The following is an 18,965-nucleotide window of genomic DNA, read 5'->3' on the forward strand; positions in this document are numbered from 1 at the left end:
GAATGATTGCTTGGTTACATTTATTGAAAGAAAATATTTCTTTTAAGTTAAGGACGAGGACTTCATCACTCACTTTCAAAAAATCAAGAATCTGAATACAATTCTTTAAATCTTAAGATTTCTTATCATTTTGCTATTTTTATCCTCCATATATTTCATATGTTGAACCATTGTCTAGCATGTTACTTCCGTAGGCACATACAATTCTCAGGTCATTTAAATTAAAATATTAACGTTCATAACAAGAAGAAAAGCCTAAACATAGTAACACGCTAACTCTTCGTAAATCGATATACAGATGTAAGCCATTGACCAACTGTAGCCATATATCCACGATGAGAATTTTTTTAATACTTGAAGAGATATTAAGAGATACCAAATTTTATATAAAAATTAGTGGTACCTCCTGATACATTCTAAAATTGCTAATCCACGGTGTATATGCAATGAACGGCATGAACTGATCGATATTCAGATCTAGGTTTTCTGAACTGCGATCTGGGCACCAATATACGCCAAGATGTTAACGACAACGAAGGCGGACAGGTTGCGCAAGAAAGCGCCGGCGAGAGGATAGTGACGAGACACACGCGAGCGGTGTCTTCGAGGCGAGAATAACCTGCTCCACATAAACTTCACCATGCTGGTCGAGGACGTCGCTGGCTGAGTCGAATACACGATGAAGCAGACCAAGAAATAGAACCCCAAGTTTATGACCTGGTACGTCACGGTGTTGATCGTCGTTCTGCCGGTCACAGCAGCCAGAGCCGCCCAGAAGGCCACGACCATGCTGATCAGCGAGAACCACAAGCAGTGCAGGCCAAAGATGAAGCTCTCCCATGAGGCTGACGCCTCCGCGTACACCAGCAGCATGACCGCGGCCACGGAGACGGTCATGGCGACGCCGTCGAAGAGGACGAAGAAGTTGTAGGAGGTCTTCCCGCGGAGGACCGCCTTGCCGTCGTCGCCGTAGCCGCCGGGCACGTTGAAGGTGGCGGAGAAGGCGACGGTGGCGATGAGGATGGCCACCACGGCGAGGCTGTTGGACGTCTTCCTTATCCACTCGGTCGTGTCGCGCCGGCCTTTCCATGGATTGACCTGATCTTGCCTTTGCGGCCGGAATTTCGCCCCGTTGGCAGTCAATGTCACCACGAGGCTTATCTGCATAATGTATATAATTTCAAGACTAGTTATCTAAATGAGGTATACACATGGGGAGATTTTACGATCTTTGATTAAAAGTATATTTTTGGCGTACCAAATATTTTTGTGTAAAATTTTAGTAGTACCTATAACAACAATTTTACGGTTTGAGTATCTACTCAAGAATCATAAAATTGCTCTACCTATAAATATCAAAGTTTTTAAGTAAAAAAAGATACGGTACGTAATACTATTTCAAAGCTGGTCATATAGATATCGGAAGGAATATGCTCACCATGGGGAGGAAACTAGATGATTTAGCGGCGAGATCGAATGGGGTGCACCCATCGTTGTTCATGATGTTGGTTCGTAGGGTTTCTCCCGCGGAGAGCAGTTTGGCTAGTCCCTTCGAGACAGGGGACGCCGCCGAAGCCACCGCGAGGTGGAGTGCCGTGTTGCCGTCCTTGTCCTGCGCGTTGATGAGGCCGGCGAGCATCGGGTTCTTGATGGCGAGCGAGATGACCGATGCGTGCCCGTTCTTGGCCGCGGCGTGAAGGAAGGTCCTGCCATGGCCGTCCCGGAGCTCGGCGGCGTCCGGCCAGGCCTTAACCAGCTCCTTGACGACATGGTGGTGGCCCATCCGCGCCGCGACGTGGATGGCCGAGAGGCCGTCCGAGTCCTTCGAGAACACAGTCGCCGGCGGTGCGGCGCGCACGATCGCGCTCACGATGGAGCGGTCGCCGTCGGACGACGCGAAGTGGAGCGGGCTGCTGCCGTCGACGTCGACCTGGCCGGCGAGACTCGGCTTCCATTTCAATATCAGGTCAACCATTTCTGCAAATCATTAATCACTGCTGATCGTGTGCTTGATGCTGGAGCGAGAGTTAATCAACTGACCTGAGCTCTGGAAGACGGCCGCGTGCAGAGCATTCTGCGAGCTCGGCCCGTCGGATGATGCATCTCCGCAGGTGCTGGTAGTTATCGCTCTGACGGCAGTCACCGACCTGCTCATCACCGCCAAGTACAGCGGCGACACGCCAGCGTTGTTCAGCTCGGACGCCGACGCCCGTGCCGCGACCAGAGCCTCCACGGCGGCGCCATGGCCGTGCCTCGCCGCCAGGTGCAGGGCGGTGTCCCCGGCCTCGTTCTTGCTGTTTAGGATACTCCCCCCACTGTCCCGGGAAAGGTTTAGCAGCACCTCCACGGCGGCGAGGCGCCCCGCCCTCGCCGCGCAGTGCAGCGGCGTGTCCAGCGCCGAGTTCCGGCGAGAGAGGAAGCCACCGTGCTTGATGAACCTGTGGTAGAGCTCCTGGATCAGCTCGCCGTGCCCTTGCTCCGCCGCGACGTGAAGAGCGTTGTTGCTCTCCGCGCTCACCTCGAGCAGGTCGCACTGTCCGCGCTGAAAATTACTCCAGAGAAGCGAGTCGTTTTCTTGAGTAAGAAAAAGGGGAAAACTTTCAGCAAATCTCATGATTTCAGCAAAGCTGCGAACAAAATTAAACGGCACTGGGGCTTAGTTACCATTGACTTGATGATCTCCGTGTGCAGCAGCACGGTGCCGTGGCTGCACAAGGAGCGCCATCACCTCCTCGACTCGCCCGTGGTAGGCAGCGAGGTACAGAGACGGGCACATCTCCAGTCGACGCGAATCGCCGGTCGCATCGCTCGGCGAAGAACAGCGCGCGAGCTGGATATCCTGCGTCTGATGATGATGACGACGATCCATTTGTATCAAAATCCAGTGCAGCGAAGAAGAACCTTCAGAGAGAATGGAGGCAGCTACGCCTACGAATATACCCATATAAGAAGACGAGACCATTTTGGGCTGACTAGTCTCGTACGAATATACTCCGTACTTGAAGATTGAAAGTGACAACTCGTGAGGTGACAGTAGACTAGCTAGTAGTTGACGTGTATAGCATTGAAAATAGGGTGTTCTCCGGTTCATTATAGCAGTTGTATAATTTAACTGACACTGTTTATCTATTTTTATGTGATGAATATGATTAAATTATATTGCCAATAATATTAAGTGCGGTATAAATTTGAAGGAGTAATATTATTCTTTTTATTATGATCTTTATTAAAAAAAATAAAATTTTAAAATATTACTGATCAATTAATTAACAAAGTAAAAAATATTTTTTAATTAATGGCTGAAATTAGTTCTACCAATATTTCAATACTACCATTTTTACAGATTTATTTTATAAATAAATTATGACAGCACAAATATTAATGGGCATAATTATAAGCCACTGCCCTTAACGAACCTCTGGTAGAAGAGCTCCTGGATCAGCTCGCCATGCCCTTGCTCCGCGACGTGAAGAGAGCGGTGTTACTCTCCGCGCTCACCTCGAGTTGGTCGCACTGTCAAAAATACTCCATAGAAGCGAGTCTTTTTCTTGAGAAAGGGGGAAACTTTCAGCAAATCTCACAAATCTCAGCAAAACTACGAGCTTAATTAGATCGTAGAAAAGGCGTAATTGGTGTTAATCACCATTGACTTGATGATCCCCTTGTGCAGCAGCACATTGCCGTGGCTGCACAAGAAGCGCTATCACCTCCTCGCGCTCGACTCCGCCCTTGTACGCAGCGAGATTTTATTTTATTTTAATTTTATATAATTATATTTTTATCTGACCTATACATCCAACCAAAATATGCAGTTTCTTTTTCTAATTTTGAAACTTGGCCTAAGGAATGACTTAGCCCCTTAAATAACATAATCTAAAATTAGGTGATATTCAGGATACTCTGATCACTAGACTACGTACTTTTTCGTAAACACATCGAGACACTTGTAAATTTTAACATACATGTGGATGTCCACCAGTTACTTACATGTTATCTAAATAGTTATTAAAAATATAAAAAATAACAAGATAAAATAATATGAGATATACCATTTCAAAAATATGCAAGTTCAAATTCAATTTTTATAAGTTCAGGTTGCAATAAAAATAACGGTAAATGTGCGCAATTGGTTTCAGTTTAATTTGTTTTTTAACTACAACTTATAAGTTGAATTTAAATTAGCATACCTGTAGAGTGATATAACTCATATTAATCTATCTTATTATTTTTTATGACTATCTAGATAACATGTAAGAAATGGATTGGTATCTAACGTATGCTAAAAAGAGTTTCCTAGACAGCCACGTCTCCAAGCGAAGCGAATCACCAGCTCCCAGGAACCGAGACATGCTGCTGCGAAGAACACCGTGCGAGCTGGATGCCTGCTGACGACGACGACGACAAATGATGATGATGAGCATCCATTTGGATCAAAATCTAGTGTCGAGCGCGAAGAGCCTATGCCTATGGATGATCGGGGCAGCTATGCGTGAATATACGTATTTTCTCAGTTTTACATCAATTACAAGACTTTCTGTTATGTGGATATTATTCATATATATATTATTAATAAATTTAGATACATATAAAAATATATATATATATTAATATATGAATGAATCTAGATCAATTCAGAAAATTTTATAATATGAGATAGTTGAAACAAATAAAAAGTCTATGTACCGTCATCTTTTGTTCCTTGCACTTTAGTAGTCGCATACGGCCAATCATACTTACGAAGACTACAGGTACTGTACAACTTAACGAATCAGGTTATAGCAGGTCCAGATCGAAAGTGACCTAATTGGTAGTGTGGCTGACTAATAGTTGATGTGCATGCATGCCTTGCTTGCAGGTCGTAAATTCGTGTAAGAAAAAACTAGGAGATTCATACTGTAATTTTGGGTGGAGCTAGATAAAAATAAACTTAGTTAAAATTAGTATATTAATTTATTGTTGTAATGTTTCTAAAATTAGTGTATAAACCTGGCTCTAGAATTTCTAAAATTACCGTCAAAACTTAGAAACTTATAATTGCAATATGTGACAATATATAATTAATTATGCAAAACTTCAATAGTCACTATTAACCGGTGATTTGCTGATATTTTTATCAGAATTTGTTTATATAATCAGATTAACGGGTGTCTGATAGACAAACAACTTCAAATATTTGGTTCATATGATTGTGTTCGAAAGATTTTCACGATATCTTATTTGCTAAATTGAGTCATAGTGTTAGCATACTTAATAATAGTTACTCCAGACCATTTCGCATACTCCAGACCATTTCGCATATATTTTAAAGAAAGTGATAGTAGTAATCCTTTATTTTAAAGAATTTATAGGATTATTTTTAATAAAATTTAAATCATCTATAAATCCAACGTTTTTCCTCGTTTCAAATGGCCATAACATCCACTAATAGTAACAGTCATAGAGTAAAACAGTTTATGGAGCTCGAAATAGCGGAGGAAAATAGTTGAACAGCGATACACTTTCCGACCACCTCCCTCGCACGTGCTTCCTTCGCGTCGTCGACCCGGTCCCGTCCTCTCTCTCTCTCTCTCTCTCTCACTTCGGCGCCCGACTCCCAAAACTCGCCGACGCCGACGCCGAGGTCGTCGTCGACGATGCCGCGCAAGGCCTCGTCGGCCTCAGGTAGGTGGCCTCTTGCTCTCGCCGAACCCCAATTCCGCGACCGAAGGTGGCTAACCCTCGGCCCCCGATTTCCGAACCCTAACTCCCAGATTCGCGCCTGAAATGGCGGAAGCGGAAGCGGAATTCCAACGCCTCCCCGTCGCCGTCGAAGCCCTCGTCCGCCGCCGCGGCGGAACACTCCGACGACTCCGACTCCGCCGTGGCGGCGAATGAGGACGACGACTCTGCCGTCCCCTCCGCCGCGGGGGACGACGCCGAGGACGAAACCCTAGCCGGTGGTGCGGGGTCGGAGGACCCCGTGCTCGACCTCCGGCAGGCGGAGGTGCTCCCCTCGGCCGAGCCCCTCTCGGCCTTCCCTGCCGCCACCCGCCGCGTCGTCAACCGGCCGCACCCGTCCGTACTCGCCGTCATCGCGGCGGAGCGATCCGCGTGTACGGGTGACGGTTCCGCCGCGGCGGCGCCGGCACTGGAGAACATTTCGCACGGGCAGCAGCAGGTGCTCTCCGGGGTGCTTCCCGACAACGCTTCCCTCGCCACGGACCCTGACAAGCCGTCTACTTACGTGTGCACGCCTCCGAACCTGATGGAGGGGCATGGCGTGCCCAAGCAGTTCCAGGGTCGCCTGCATGTCGTGCCCAAGCACTCAGGTCTGCTCTTTGCAAGTTGCAACCAAAACTCGGATGACTGAGCTATACATGTGGCACTAACTTTTGCAAATTGTAGATTGGTTCTCCCCAGGGATTGTGCACAGACTGGAAAGGCAGGTAGTGCCACACTTCTTTACAGGGAAATCGGCGGGCAACACTCCGGAGAAGTACATGCTATTGAGGAATAAGGTTATTGCAAAGTATTTAGAGAACCCAGGCAAGAGACTTGCTTTTGCGGAGTGCCAGGGGCTTGTTGCGAACACGAGTGAATTATATGATCTCAGTAGGATTGTTAGATTCTTAGACACTTGGGGAATCATCAATTACCTTGCGTCTGGGTCAGTGCACCGGGGTCTAAGGATGGCAACATCCCTTCTAAGGGAGGAACCAACCGGGGAGTTGCAACTGTTGACTGCGCCACTGAAATCAATTGATGGCCTAATTTTGTTTGATCGCCCAAAGTGTAGCCTCCAAGCGGAGGACATTTCTTCATTGGCATCAAATTCGGAGGTGGTGGATTTTGATTCTGGACTTGCAGAATTGGATGGAAAGATTAGGGAGCGATTGTCAGAGAGTTCTTGCAGTTATTGCTTACAGCCTTTGACCAGTTTGCACTATCAGTCACAAAAGGAGGTGGGCATCTTTGCAATTTCTATTTACATGTTATCTTCCCATTTGTCTTGTGCAGAAAACCCTTCCATATCTTGCTTATATTTTGTTTCACACCCAAAAGATGAATAATAGAAAAATCTAGGAAACTAGTCACATAAACTGAGCAGTACTATAGCGAATTACGGCCCAAGTTTTTGCAAGTATTGAGATAGTAGATGCTGTTGTTGAAATTTAATATATGTCTGCCTTTGTTTTCCCCCAATTAATACTTGCTTACATATGCTATTTTAGTTATTCTTATGCATCATAATGCTAAATCCAGGAAATTCTTTTTTACCTTTTTAATTTGGCAAAGGTGGATCATTTAGAACACCGAATCTCATATACTTACCAGTCTGCTTATGAAATTTATGGCCTTTCAAAACAAGTTATCAGCCCAAACGCTTATAACTGTGCAGAAAGCGTCTGATCAGAAATTGACTATTAAATGATCAGTGTCCTGCTAATAAAATAAATCACTTTTACAAGAAACAGTCAACAACTACATGAACTTAAGAAAAATAAAGAATTAAATAGAATCTTTATGTGGTTATTCATGCCACTTTTCAAGGAGTGATAAGAGCAACATGGCAATTGGTTGGGTGGCAGGTCATATGATATTTGAATTGTCATAAATTTGGTTTGAAATAAGAAGACACATACAATCTATAGTATTATTTGAAGTAAAATACATATAATTTGTAGCAAACTGTATCAAAGTCATGGTTCATATAAAATTGGCAAATACTCAATTGGCTTTGGAAGTAAAATGCACATTGTAACGCGAAGAATGCACAAATGCATGACTGGGAGCCTGGAACATCGGAGAAGGATGATCACCTGTCCATCATGCTCTGATACTCATACTTGTTGGCTCCTTGGCCGCCAGGTGGTGTACTGCTGCAAGGGGACCAGTAATCAAAATCTCGATGCAGATGAAACAATAATATTAGCCACTCAAATGTGTTGGGATTAGGAGGGTCACAAAGCATGCATCCATGCAAGTCGCTGTCCTCCATTGAAGTTTCCCTTGATGCAACCTGCCACCGCAAACTCCATAGATCCAGGCTGGACTGAGTGGGACAATGGTTGAGGTGCTAGATATTCAAGACGAGGCAGATGCTGGGCAGTGGATGAGCTGCTCTCCATGTGCACTTGTCATGTGGCCAGCGTTGTGTGGTTGAAGGACGCATGGGAAATATGCTCATGCAGCAAGAGATTTGTGTGAGGAACTTGTGCAAGAACCGAGAAGGCAGGACTACAGGAGCAACGATTCTGTCGAATTGGTTGGCTGGCTGGTTCTCTTTCACAGAGGAATTTAATTTGCAGCTATTCATCCTTCCCTAAAATCATGGGTGTGTTCCAACTATGAACCTCAGCTGCGTGTGGCTTGAAAAGTTCCATGTGCAATTTTCAGGGTTAAGATAAAGATAGCAAATAAAACATCTGCCCCTTCATATATTAGTGTGGATATTATTAATGGTATCATATATTTGGGTTGTAGCAATAACTAGAAGCCTGCTTTTATCTCAACCATAACATTAAGTATGAGAACTTTAAGTTATGGGACAGGTGTGTTTCACATTTAACTTCAAATTACAATTTTTGCTATGTTGTCAACTATGTATAAATTTATTACAGTAGGATTCATTTTTTTAAGGAAGATAGTTGAAATATCTTTGCTTGTGCAATTTTAATGCATGTTCTGCTTCCCCCTTTTATTTTTCTTTTGGGTCTGAAGCAAACAGTAACAACCTTCTTGTTGGTTGAGCAGGCAGATATCGCTCTATGTTCTGATTGCTTCCATGATGCAAGATATATTATTGGACATTCAAGCTTAGATTTTCAGAGGGTTGATGGGGATAAAGATAGATCAGAAAATGATGGGGATAGTTGGACTGATCAAGAAACGTTATTGCTGTTGGAGGGCATCGAGAAGCATAATGACAATTGGAATGACATTGCAGAACATGTTGGAACAAAGTCAAAAGCACAATGTATTTACCATTTTATTCGTCTTCCTGTCGAAGATGGTCTGCTAGAGAATATTAAGGTGCCAGATGCATCTGTGCCATTTAGAGCAGAAACCAATGGATATCCACATTCAGATTGCAACGGCAGCACTTTAGGTTTTTTTAAATAATTACACTTATACTTGCTTTGTTAACGGAGTTCTCAAACTTTGTTTTCTCATTATTTTTATATCATGATAGCTAACATTTTGACCATTGCTTGTGTTTACTACTCCATAGGAAAACTACCTCAAAGAATTCAACCTGGAAACCATCTTCCATTCATTAATTCTTCTAATCCGGTGATGTCACTGGTAGGCAATTTGTTCATTAAATTTGCTTAGAGAGTGCACAATTTCAGTTTTGAACAGTGAATCATGTCATTTAGATTTAGATGGCAGGAACACATGATACAATTTTTATTTGGTGCATAGAAACACTGGTGTTTTTTGACTTATCTAATTCTCCTTGATAGTGAGATTTTCTTAGTGAAGTTATATTTGTGTAGTCTTCTTGGCACTTAAGATTATAATCTGAAGCTGATTTTTAATTCTGGACTTTGATTTTAGGATTAATTATGTTCACTAAGCTTGGTTTCTGTAACAGCAGAAAGTGATGAAATTTTCTGTCAAAAAAAAACGTAAACTGTTTAAATTAAAAGCCAATGCTGTCGTAAAAAACAATTTATATTTGAATGCCAATTTGGGAGCTAGTAGTAGCTGACCTTATTTCTTTAACTAGGAGGTGGAGGCCTAAGCTGAAATGTCTTGGAACGTGATTTTAAAATAAGCATTTTGTAATTCTTGATTGATTATGCAAACTTAGCAGTTGATGTGGTCTAAGCTGGAAGTTGAATGCCTATGCCCTATGCACATGTCCTTCTGCAGTTGAATACCAGATCAATGCTTCAAACACCATACATGTGCTATAGAGCTGACTAGATAGTAATGGAAGTGCAGTAAAGGCAATCTCAAGGTTATTCAGTGTAATCAGTTAGAGTTTTAGATTTTAGTAATTAGGGTGATAGAGCAATAACATACTAAAAAGCCCCTTATAACCCCTCTTTTTTTCCCTCTCATGTCCCTTCAAATCCTCCCACTGTTCTGAGTGACATTTCAACCTTAGTACCTTCCGATTGTTTGTTCCTGCTCCAGACCAGGCCTATACAAAATGTATGCTGGCTTTTACAGAGTGAGTTACTGAATGTTGAAGTTTTACCAAGATCTATTCCACATTTATAGGGATACTATATATATTTACAACTTGATTGGGCCAGCCTACATATTCTGAATTAAATTCTTATTAGTTGAGATGCTTAATTTGTTTCTGCCTGCCTTGGTGATATTAATTAAGAGGTTTTTTTTCCATCATATTAAGTGTAATGTGTTCTCTTAATTGCTGAATTTGACCTGACTATGACACCAATTCTAGTATAGTGTGCCTAGTAACATGAAAAAAACATGTCAATGTTGTCCTGATTCTTTTCCCTGGTTAAGACTACGAAATTCTTGCAATCATGTAAATTCTGTGTTCTTCACTGCATTCATGTAAACTAGTTGTCGTGAGGCTTGACCTGTACGTATATGTGCTTCGAAACATGCTGTATATTTCTAGTTTTGTTTGGTCTTACTGTCTGGAGATTGTGTGCAGGTTGGATTTTTGGCTTCTGCTATAGGACCAAGAGTTGCAGCATCATGTGCAAGTGCTGCTTTATCTGTTCTGACAAGAGATGATGATTCCAGGTTAGCCATCTTCCCTGAAATAGTGTAATTTAGTAGGATGATGATTAAATCATTAAAAATTACTGTTCACTTCAAACGAGCTGCATTGCTGTTCTACTTGATATCAAGGTTTTTGTACAGAAAATGAATATCGGATCTTGTCTGGTGCTAGTTACCAGCAATGGCTGATCTTTGGTCAGCTCCCACATGGTTTGATCAGTGCCTGGCTGGTTACACATGATATTATTGTGCATCAATTAAAATTCAAAATAATCTCTAAATTTTCATTAAGTTCTGTTGTGTTTCTTTTGTCAAACAGCATATGAATGGGTAATAGCTGAATGAATAAGATTAGGTCAAAATTATCATGCCCTTGTTGTAACAGTGCAACTGGTATGGCTACTTTGATAGTAACCAAGTAGTCAATGCAGATCTTTATCCCTCCTTGAGATTATTGTACTTGTTCACCTGATGTTGACATTTGACATTTACTTTGGTTGACTTGGTCATTTGGTTGGTTTGCAATCTCCTTTGGACTTATCATGGTAGATCTAGGTTCTGACTTACATTTTGCTAAACAATGAAGGTTGAATTCCGAAAGCAATTGCTCTGATCTTAGGGGCCATGGTACGCATCCAAATTTTCGTGGTCATAATGGTGGTAATGACTTCATATTTATTCTCCACTGATAATCAGTTTAGCTGTGCAAGCTCATTTACTCATGCAAGATACTAAATACTAATATCAAGGAAACCACTCTATCTTTAAACAGCTATATCTTCATCCATCTCTCCAGAAAAGGTGAAGCATGCTGCCATGTGTGGTCTGTCGGCAGCAGCGACAAAGTCTAAACTTTTTGCAGATCAAGAGGAGCGTGAAATCCAAAGGCTAACGGCTACTGTAATAAACCATCAGGTTAGTTGGCATGTCGTCATCACATTTGGACCTTGTTTTCTCAGTATTGCTGTCACTAATCACTACTGAATGTGCAGATTCTGACGTAAGAAAAATGCACTGTTGCATGGCCAGCATATTTACTTATTGTGCAATTGGGTCCCTTAAAATATGAATTCTCTTTGGATGAGTACTAATAATAAGGATTTGAAAATGGCAGCATAATGTTTTGTTTCGTGGCCTAATTTGATGGTGAAGGCGTTAGTGCTTTCTGCTTAGGTTTTGGGAACTTAGGTAAACAGGTAGCTCGTATCAGTTCTGGCCATTCTCCAGTGCTATGTTGTGTCAAATGATAAGGATAGCTGGTGAGGGGTCTAGAACTGGTTGAACAATCATATAGACAATCAATACAGTTCAGTTGCAAAGACCACTCTGAGGTAGGAAGTCAACTGCATACTGAAATAATTGTGCTTTCAGGTTTGTGTATTGATGTCAGTACGACAGTGAAAATCTCAGGTAGGGATCATTAAATACGAAACATACTGATAAGTCGAACTTTATCACAAAAGGTCCTAATATGTAATGATCATAAACAGCCTTGTTACCAAATGCAGTTCAGTTGCAAATCCCCCGTACTTTAGTAACTGAATTTAAGTTGACAATCCTCTGGTAAATGTTTTTTTATAAAAAAGGTCTGTTATGGATACTTTTATTTATCTATGGTACCAAGTTAGAAAACTGAACTTTTTCTATGCTTGATCTAGCGATGGTCATAGTCACAAGTTCTCTTTACCAAGTTACATTGATAGTATTTGCAACAACAATTAACTTGCAGTTGAAAAGGTTGGAACTGAAGCTGAAGCAGTTTGCCGAAGTTGAAACCTTGCTTTTGAAAGAATGTGAGCAAGTGGAGAGAATCAGGCAGAGGATCGCATCTGACCGTGTCCGAATCATGTCAACGCGGTTGGGTTCACCTGGAAATAGTCTACCTGGAGGTAGTAGCACCATGTCATCCAATCCAATGAGTATAAGCCCTAGACCGATGGGCGTGCCAGGCTCCATGCCTCAATCCAGCATGCCAGCAGCATTCGCCAATAACATGCAGGGGCATGGTCACCCTCAGGCTCAGATGGCATTCTTGCAGCAGCAGCAGCGACAGCAGATGCTATCATTCGGACCTCGCCTGCCGCTGTCGGCGATCCAAACCCAGCCATCCCCGCAGACGTCAAACATCATGTTCAACTCTGGCATGCCCAATTCAGTAACCCCTAATCATCATCAGCTGTTGAGATCGTCTTCTGGAAACAATTCAAGTGTAGGATAGGAGAAAAACAAAGGAGATTCAAAAGATTTCACTCACTGTAGCTTCCTCAGTTGTAGCTTTATATGATTCATAAACATCTCATTGTTATTCAATTGTACAATATCTTCCCATTGGTCGTATAAGTATTTATGATCACTTAGGTTCTCTTTTTTTCCTCATAATACGTATACCATCCGGCCCGGTTTCTAATGCTTGACGCACTTAATTTCAAACAACCATTTTGATCGCTTGTCTTATTAAAAATTATTTTTATTTTGATTTGTTTTATCATTGCAAGTACTTTAAGTACAACTTATATCAGCGCAAAACTTTTTAAGGTTTCATCCATGTGGAGCAGTATGCAGCACTTGTCTCCTCCAGAGAGCAACAAAGGAAGCATATATCTGATGAGTGGGTCGGCGTGCGTGGTGGGGTTGGGAATGGGTGGTTTTGGTGTGGTGGGCATGGCCGAGCAAGCTTGTCAGAGCATGCACTATGCAGTAACACGGCGAGTAGCCCCATCCTTCAATACCCGAGATTCTTGTCCAGCTCGGACTCAAGCGCGCCCCAGCGAAGCTCCCCGTCCCCTGCAGAGGGAACGCATGGCTCGGCAGACTTTCTGCAAAAGCAATCAATTTTTTGTCAGAGAAACAACTTTTTTATTAGAGAAGGGAGAGGCGAGCAAGCTACCTTGCCTCCGCCGGGACGGGCGCCGAGAGCTCGCCGCCGGGACGGGCCGCCGTCGAGCCGGGCCCCCCGACCGGCGCCGGCCGCCGCGGAGTCGATCCGCGCCGTCGATCCGCGTCGTCGCGAGCGCCGCCGGCCGCTGCGCCGTCGATCCGTCGCCGCCGAGACTCGCCGTCGGGACGCGCCATGTGAGCTTCGCCGGTCGCCGAGCCGTCGATCCGAGCCGTCCCAACCGCCGTCGTTCCAAGCCGCCCCAACCACCGCCGGCCGCCGCGCTGTAGATCTGGGCCGTCCCGACCACCGCCGGCCGCCGCGCCGTCAATCCACGCCGTCGCGGGCGCCGCCGGCCGCCGCACCGTCGACCCGTCGCCGCCGTCGCCCGCCACCCCAATGCCGCCTCCGCTGGAGCCAACCGAGAGAGACATGTATCTTATCCGTGGCTTTGCACTATGTGACATCTCATTTTTTTTAAGGACAGTGGCTTGCATATTGAATGCGCGGAGCAGGCGTGCCGAGAAAAGGTGGAATCTTTTATATTAAATTAGCTGGCTTTTGATGTACAGTATGTATTCTGACACAGGTAGTGGCAACAATCGATGAGAGCCCATCCGCGGATCTGCGTCGACTGACCGGCAAGCCACGGCGGCCATGGGCGGCGACGTGATGTACGACCGGTGCCTGGTCGCGCTCTACCTGCTCAGCCCGCTCACCGTGTTGGCGCTCCAGTTCGTGTCGGCGCCGTACGGGAAGCTCTCCCGGCCGGGGTGGGGCCCCGCGCTGCCGGCGCCGCTTGCCTGGTGCCTCATGGAGAGCCCCACCCTCTGGCTCCCGCCCCTCGTCCTCTCCTCCTCCGCCGCCGCCGGCGCGGCCCTCCCGGCGGCGCTGTACGCGGCCCACTACGTGCACCGCACGCTCGTCCACCCGCTCCGGCTCCTCCGCCTCCGCCGCGCCCCGGCGCCCGTCCCGGTCCTCGTCGCCGCCTGCGGCCTCGGCTTCAACCTCCTCAACGCCTACGTCCAGGCGCGCTCCTGGGCGGCGCCACCGGCACCGCCCAGCGCCGCCGCCGTGGCGCGCTGCGCCGTCGGGCTGGCGCTGTTCGCGTGGGGGATGCGGACGAACGTGGCGGCGGACAGGGAGCTCCTGCGGCTGAAGGAGGCCGGCGAAGGGTACCAGATCCCGAGGGGCGGGCTGTTCGAGGCGGTGGCCTGCCCGAACTACCTCGGCGAGGCGGTGGAGTGGCTCGGGTACGCGGTGGTAGCGTGGTCGCCGGCGGGCTGGGCGTTCTTCCTCTACACCTGCGCCAACCTCGGGCCGAGGGCGCGGGACCACCGCCGGTGGTACGCCGCCAAGTTCGGCGACAAGTACCCGGCGTCGCGCAAGGCGTTCGTCCCGTACATCTACTGACAGATTACTACTCGTCTTCTTGTTGCTTCCCGTTGGATTCGTGATGCACATGTGGTTCTCTTGATTGATTGCAAATAACAATGAGTCTTGTCGTTCATGTTTGTCCAGCATCTATCTATTTATTCATTTTTCTTTCGGTTTTTTATGATGGGGGCAACGAGACAGGGGAGGCAAACGAATATATTTATAAACAAAAAATAATTTGGTAATTAAAAATCTTATAGATATATTTCTAGTGATCTAATGGTCAATGCTACAAAATAAACTTCGATGGAAAATCTCAAAATCATCTCTAAGTTTAAGGTTAAAAGTTTAAGTTTTCAGAAAGACTGAAGAACGGCATTCTGTTCGGACGGGATCGTTAAATGACTTTCCCTGATGTACCGACGCCGGACCATTATATACCCTTTTTAAATTATCCCATCCAACGGGATACCGTGCTCTAGCTTTGCTCTTAAATTAACTAGGAGCGAAAAAATGTGGACAATAGTCTCTTACATAAGTATTTATAGGTTGTGTATGAGGAATTAAGGTTAAGATGAAAATATTATAATATTTTTCAATAAGTAAGAAATGGAACTAAATGAAAAAGGTCAGAATTGAGACAAGTATTATCATTGATACTATCAGAATTACTTATAGTATAAGATTTAAATCTTTCGCTATTTTGAGGATTACTCAAACTTTAGTCTGTTTTGTATATTATGATATATTGCTATAATATTACTGTTGTATTATGTTTTGTATGTGAAGTTCGCTATAGCATTTTTTTTTGGAGAACTATGATACGGCCGACTCAGACAAAGGCCACGTTCGACCAAAGGGGTTTAAGTAAACTTATGTGTGGCAAGGAAAACGTAATAATATATTAGTACATGATTAATTAATTATAAATTATTAAAAATATAAAATAGATTAATATGATTTTTTAAACAACATTCATATAGAAAATTTTTGCAAAAAATATACCGTTTAGCGGTTCGAGAAGCGTGCACGTGGAAAATTGGACGGATAAGTTAACTTACTGGGGCAAGAACACGGCCAAAGTTGTAGCAGAAGTGCAATTCATTCCAGAAAAAGATCTTGTTTGTAAGAAAGAAAGAAAGATAACCAAACATTTGAAACGTTAGTTTGTGACGGATGGAGCGACTGTTTAGATTTTTTTTTGAAAAAAAGTCAAATGTCATATTTGTAAATAAAAAATAGTTTATGAAAAAACATGTATATACGTATTTTTAGCGACCTAAAATTAAGGCTGAAAAATAAAGTTCATTGAAAACCCCAAAATCAACTCTAAATTTAAGGGGCTTATAAATATAATTAGAAGTGAAAAGATAAGGTTAGGAGATTCCATCGATCAAATGTCACAAATTATCTTGTTCCTGACCAAATGCATATAAAACAAAAAGATTCGCGTTTTCCAGAGCACTTTCAAAGTAAGCTTCATAGTTAGTATTCACCATTGATCGTAGTTCCATATAAACCAAATGCATATGTAAAATAAGCTTCATAGTTAGTATTAGTACAACGGAAGCAAGCATTATAATTTTGGCTTTTATAGATTCCTGAGGTTTCAGTGTATATTTATTTATTTATTTATTTAATATAATATATTATAATATAAAACAGAGAGAGTAGCATCTAACTTAATGAACTTTATCTCGATGCATCTCAGGGAACAGAGGTAGCAGTTTGGACATGAACAATGCTCCGACTTGATGTGCAGCTCTTGTCCACCACGTCGGAGCATGCTTGACAGATGGTCATGGACCATGCCCCCGCAGAGACCACCATGCCCCTGCAGAGATCACGGATGGCTTTGTCGGATGTGTCCAGAAAATAAGAGGGAGGAGAAAAAGGCACCAGAGATGGATATGAGCGTCGCTGGGATGTACACGATGTTGCTCGCTGAGGTTGGCCCGTCGCCGCCAAGCTCCGTCGAGCACTGTCCACTGTTGAGATCTGCGTGAGGAGATGAGCGGCGGCAAGCTCAAGGCCAGAGAGAGGGATCTACATGTGGCAATGGAAGCAAAGGAGAGTGGACGTGAGTGACGATGAGGTGAGATGATAGAGAGGGCTTGAAATTAAAAAAAAACGGTCCCACTCCAAACCGCATGCATTATGGGCATAATTCCCATTGAGTGGTTTCATCCTATTTGGATAATGGGGATCCTTATTGAGGATCCTACATTGTTCATGTCCTAATGCCACGTATTCGCTTCACATGCTACATTGTTGGGTGATAGTACTATGGCTGCTGAATTTGCCATTTCCAGACATACACCCTCTATTTTTGCTTCAGTACTTATAAACAAAACTTAAGATTTTTAACAGAGTTGATTTTGGGTTTTTTTAATTAAATTTTATTTTCTAGTCGTGCTTCACAAACACTAAAAATACGTATATAAAACTTTTATTCACAAAATATTTTTTCGTTTGTAAAAATGCACTTGGCTTTTTCATGAGAAAACTAAATAATCACCCCATATTGATCCATCTTTTCTTATCCCTATCATAAGAACATGATTTAACAGTTAAGGGTCTTGTTTAGCTTTCTCAGGGAAAAAACAAAATGACATATTTACAAATAAAAATATATTATAAATTATATATATAAGCAGTTATCAGTATGTTTAGCCGTTGTCTCCTATACTTCCTCTATTTTTTAAATATTTAACTTAATGTTTTTTAATATTAATATGTGTTTGATAATTCGTCTTATTCAAATTTTTATATAAATTTATAAATTATAAGTCATACTTTAAGTTTCTAAACCACAATAATAATAATAATAATTATGTAATTTTCTTAATAATATAAATTATCAAATATAGATCAAAAGGATTCCGTCCCTTAAAAGTTTTTACATTACTAATTAATAAATCATGCACTAATCCAGGATTGCAATGTTGCCCGAAAACAAGCCATAACCCCTCCCTCCTCCCAAACGCTACATCACCTAATGTCCACTCCGCATGGAGCATTTCATCGTCAGCCTGAATTGTTGGTGATAAAAGGGCAGCCCCAATGACATACGGTTGTCATAGTATTAAAAAAAAACATCATTTATAGAAATCATTTTTCACACCGAAAGTGTCTTCGAAATAAATGTTTTCTCTTTCTCTCTCCTAACTCGTATTACATATGTCTACTAGAAACTAGTAGTTTCTCCCTAATGGTGAATTCACGGTTTCTTGCAGCATTAGGTGAAACGAAGACTTAGTTTCTTCACGAGGAAAAAATTCTAAGTTTTTCCTTCTCTTTCTTCGTTAATTACGTTACCATGTCATCATTTTGTTTATATGGTAAACTATTTAATGAGAATAGAAACCATCATTAATATACAATTGGGACTGCTCTAATGTTATTATCTTTGTTAATTTTGTTGCTCTTTGTTAAATTGTCTATATAATATGGAGAATTGCGCCCAACTAACATGGGCCTCACATGCATCGCGAGACCGCTCCGGCCCAACCGAAATTGGGCTGCGCGCACGCCGTGGGCCCAATAAATATGGGCCGTACCCACCACGGACTCCGTCACCTTCACTTGGAAAGTCCGAACAGAGGCGTACATTCACTGACAGCGCGGGACCCACAGCGGGCCAGTTGCTTTTGGCAGCACGTGAGGAAAAAAAAAAGCAACCCCACATGCCTGACACCACCGTACACTCTAAACCGAAGCGGGCTACCGTTATCGCACAAAACCCCGCACACGCTGACACGAGGACCCACGCAGCCGGAAAGGAGACGGCCCCACGTGTCGGTGGGCCATGTCCCGCGAGACGCTGGGGCCGGCCGGGGTCTCCCCCACGTGCCCGTTGGTCGCCAGGTGGGCCGGCCAGCCAGGACGAATCCCCTGCTCGAGGCGCACCGTTTTTTGCAGATTGGTCCCTCCGTTTTGGCTGAATTGCATTTTGATGGTCCCTCTTGGGAGGAAGGGAGGGACAGTGGTGGTTAGGTGGTAATCACGCTGAATCAACCAC

At 43.7% G+C, this 18,965-nt stretch overlaps 3 protein-coding genes across 6 annotated transcripts; 2 read left to right on the plus strand and 1 right to left on the minus strand.

Annotated features, from left to right (window-relative positions):
• Nucleotides 1-348: 348 nt before the first annotated feature.
• On the minus strand, nt 349-2,889 carry LOC102701310 (ankyrin repeat-containing protein ITN1-like). Of its 2 annotated transcripts, none has more exons than XM_040528890.1 (4): nt 2,665-2,889; nt 2,041-2,574; nt 1,439-1,977; nt 349-1,161 (listed from the first exon to the last, which is right to left on the minus strand). In XM_040528890.1, the coding sequence occupies exons 1-4, from the start codon at nt 2,867-2,869 to the stop codon at nt 478-480; spliced, it is 1,962 nt and encodes a 653-aa protein (XP_040384824.1). In that variant the 5' UTR covers nt 2,870-2,889; the 3' UTR covers nt 349-477. The 2 variants fall into 2 exon arrangements, with proteins under 2 accessions (XP_040384824.1, XP_040384825.1); XM_040528891.1 differs by having other exon boundaries at nt 2,041-2,542; nt 2,665-2,735.
• A 2,652-nt stretch (nt 2,890-5,541) lies between these two features.
• On the plus strand, nt 5,542-13,061 carry LOC102701590 (SWI/SNF complex subunit SWI3C). 3 transcript variants are annotated; one of them, XM_015842479.2, is made up of 9 exons: nt 5,542-5,661; nt 5,751-6,308; nt 6,385-6,941; nt 8,734-9,088; nt 9,212-9,285; nt 10,622-10,713; nt 11,279-11,352; nt 11,465-11,607; nt 11,685-12,413. In XM_015842479.2, the coding sequence occupies exons 1-9, from the start codon at nt 5,634-5,636 to the stop codon at nt 11,694-11,696; spliced, it is 1,893 nt and encodes a 630-aa protein (XP_015697965.1). In that variant the 5' UTR covers nt 5,542-5,633; the 3' UTR covers nt 11,697-12,413. The 3 variants fall into 3 exon arrangements, with proteins under 3 accessions (XP_015697965.1, XP_015697964.1, XP_006663263.1); XM_015842478.2 differs by lacking the exon at nt 11,685-12,413 and adding an exon at nt 12,422-13,061 and having other exon boundaries at nt 5,549-5,661; nt 11,279-11,319; XM_006663200.3 differs by lacking the exon at nt 11,685-12,413 and adding an exon at nt 12,422-13,061 and having other exon boundaries at nt 5,550-5,661.
• Nucleotides 13,062-13,902: 841 nt separating this feature from the next.
• Nucleotides 13,903-15,075, plus strand: LOC121055710 (steroid 5-alpha-reductase DET2-like). Its single transcript, XM_040528637.1, has 2 exons — nt 13,903-14,001; nt 14,157-15,075. Exon 2 carries the CDS (start codon nt 14,225-14,227, stop codon nt 14,978-14,980), a length of 756 nt encoding a protein of 251 aa, XP_040384571.1. The 5' UTR covers nt 13,903-14,001; nt 14,157-14,224; the 3' UTR covers nt 14,981-15,075.
• Nucleotides 15,076-18,965: the final 3,890 nt, after the last annotated feature.

The sequence above is a fragment of the Oryza brachyantha genome, chromosome 11 (genome assembly GCF_000231095.2).
Source record: "Oryza brachyantha chromosome 11, ObraRS2, whole genome shotgun sequence".
NCBI classification, from domain to species: Eukaryota; Viridiplantae; Streptophyta; class Magnoliopsida; order Poales; family Poaceae; genus Oryza; species Oryza brachyantha.

What these genes read in the sequence shown, in the direction of transcription:
- LOC102701310 (XM_040528890.1), bottom strand. Translation starts at nt 2,869, where the DNA reads ATGGATCGTCGTCATCATCATCAGACGCAGGATATCCAGCTCGCGCGC. An exon ending in CGGAGATCATCAAGTCAATG is followed by an intron (nt 2,575 to 2,664) that starts GTAACTAAGCCC and finishes TTCTTACTCAAG; the next exon opens with AAAACGACTCGCTTCTCTGG. An exon ending in CATCTAGTTTCCTCCCCATG is followed by an intron (nt 1,162 to 1,438) that starts GTGAGCATATTC and finishes TACATTATGCAG; the next exon opens with ATAAGCCTCGTGGTGACATT.
- LOC102701590 (XM_006663200.3), top strand. Translation starts at nt 5,634, where the DNA reads ATGCCGCGCAAGGCCTCGTCGGCCTCAG. An exon ending in TTGCAACGGCAGCACTTTAG is followed by an intron (nt 9,089 to 9,211) that starts GTTTTTTTAAAT and finishes ACTACTCCATAG; the next exon opens with GAAAACTACCTCAAAGAATT. An exon ending in CTAATCCGGTGATGTCACTG is followed by an intron (nt 9,286 to 10,621) that starts GTAGGCAATTTG and finishes GATTGTGTGCAG; the next exon opens with GTTGGATTTTTGGCTTCTGC.
- LOC121055710 (XM_040528637.1), top strand. Translation starts at nt 14,225, where the DNA reads ATGGGCGGCGACGTGATGTACGACCGGTGCCTGGTCGCGCTCTACCTG.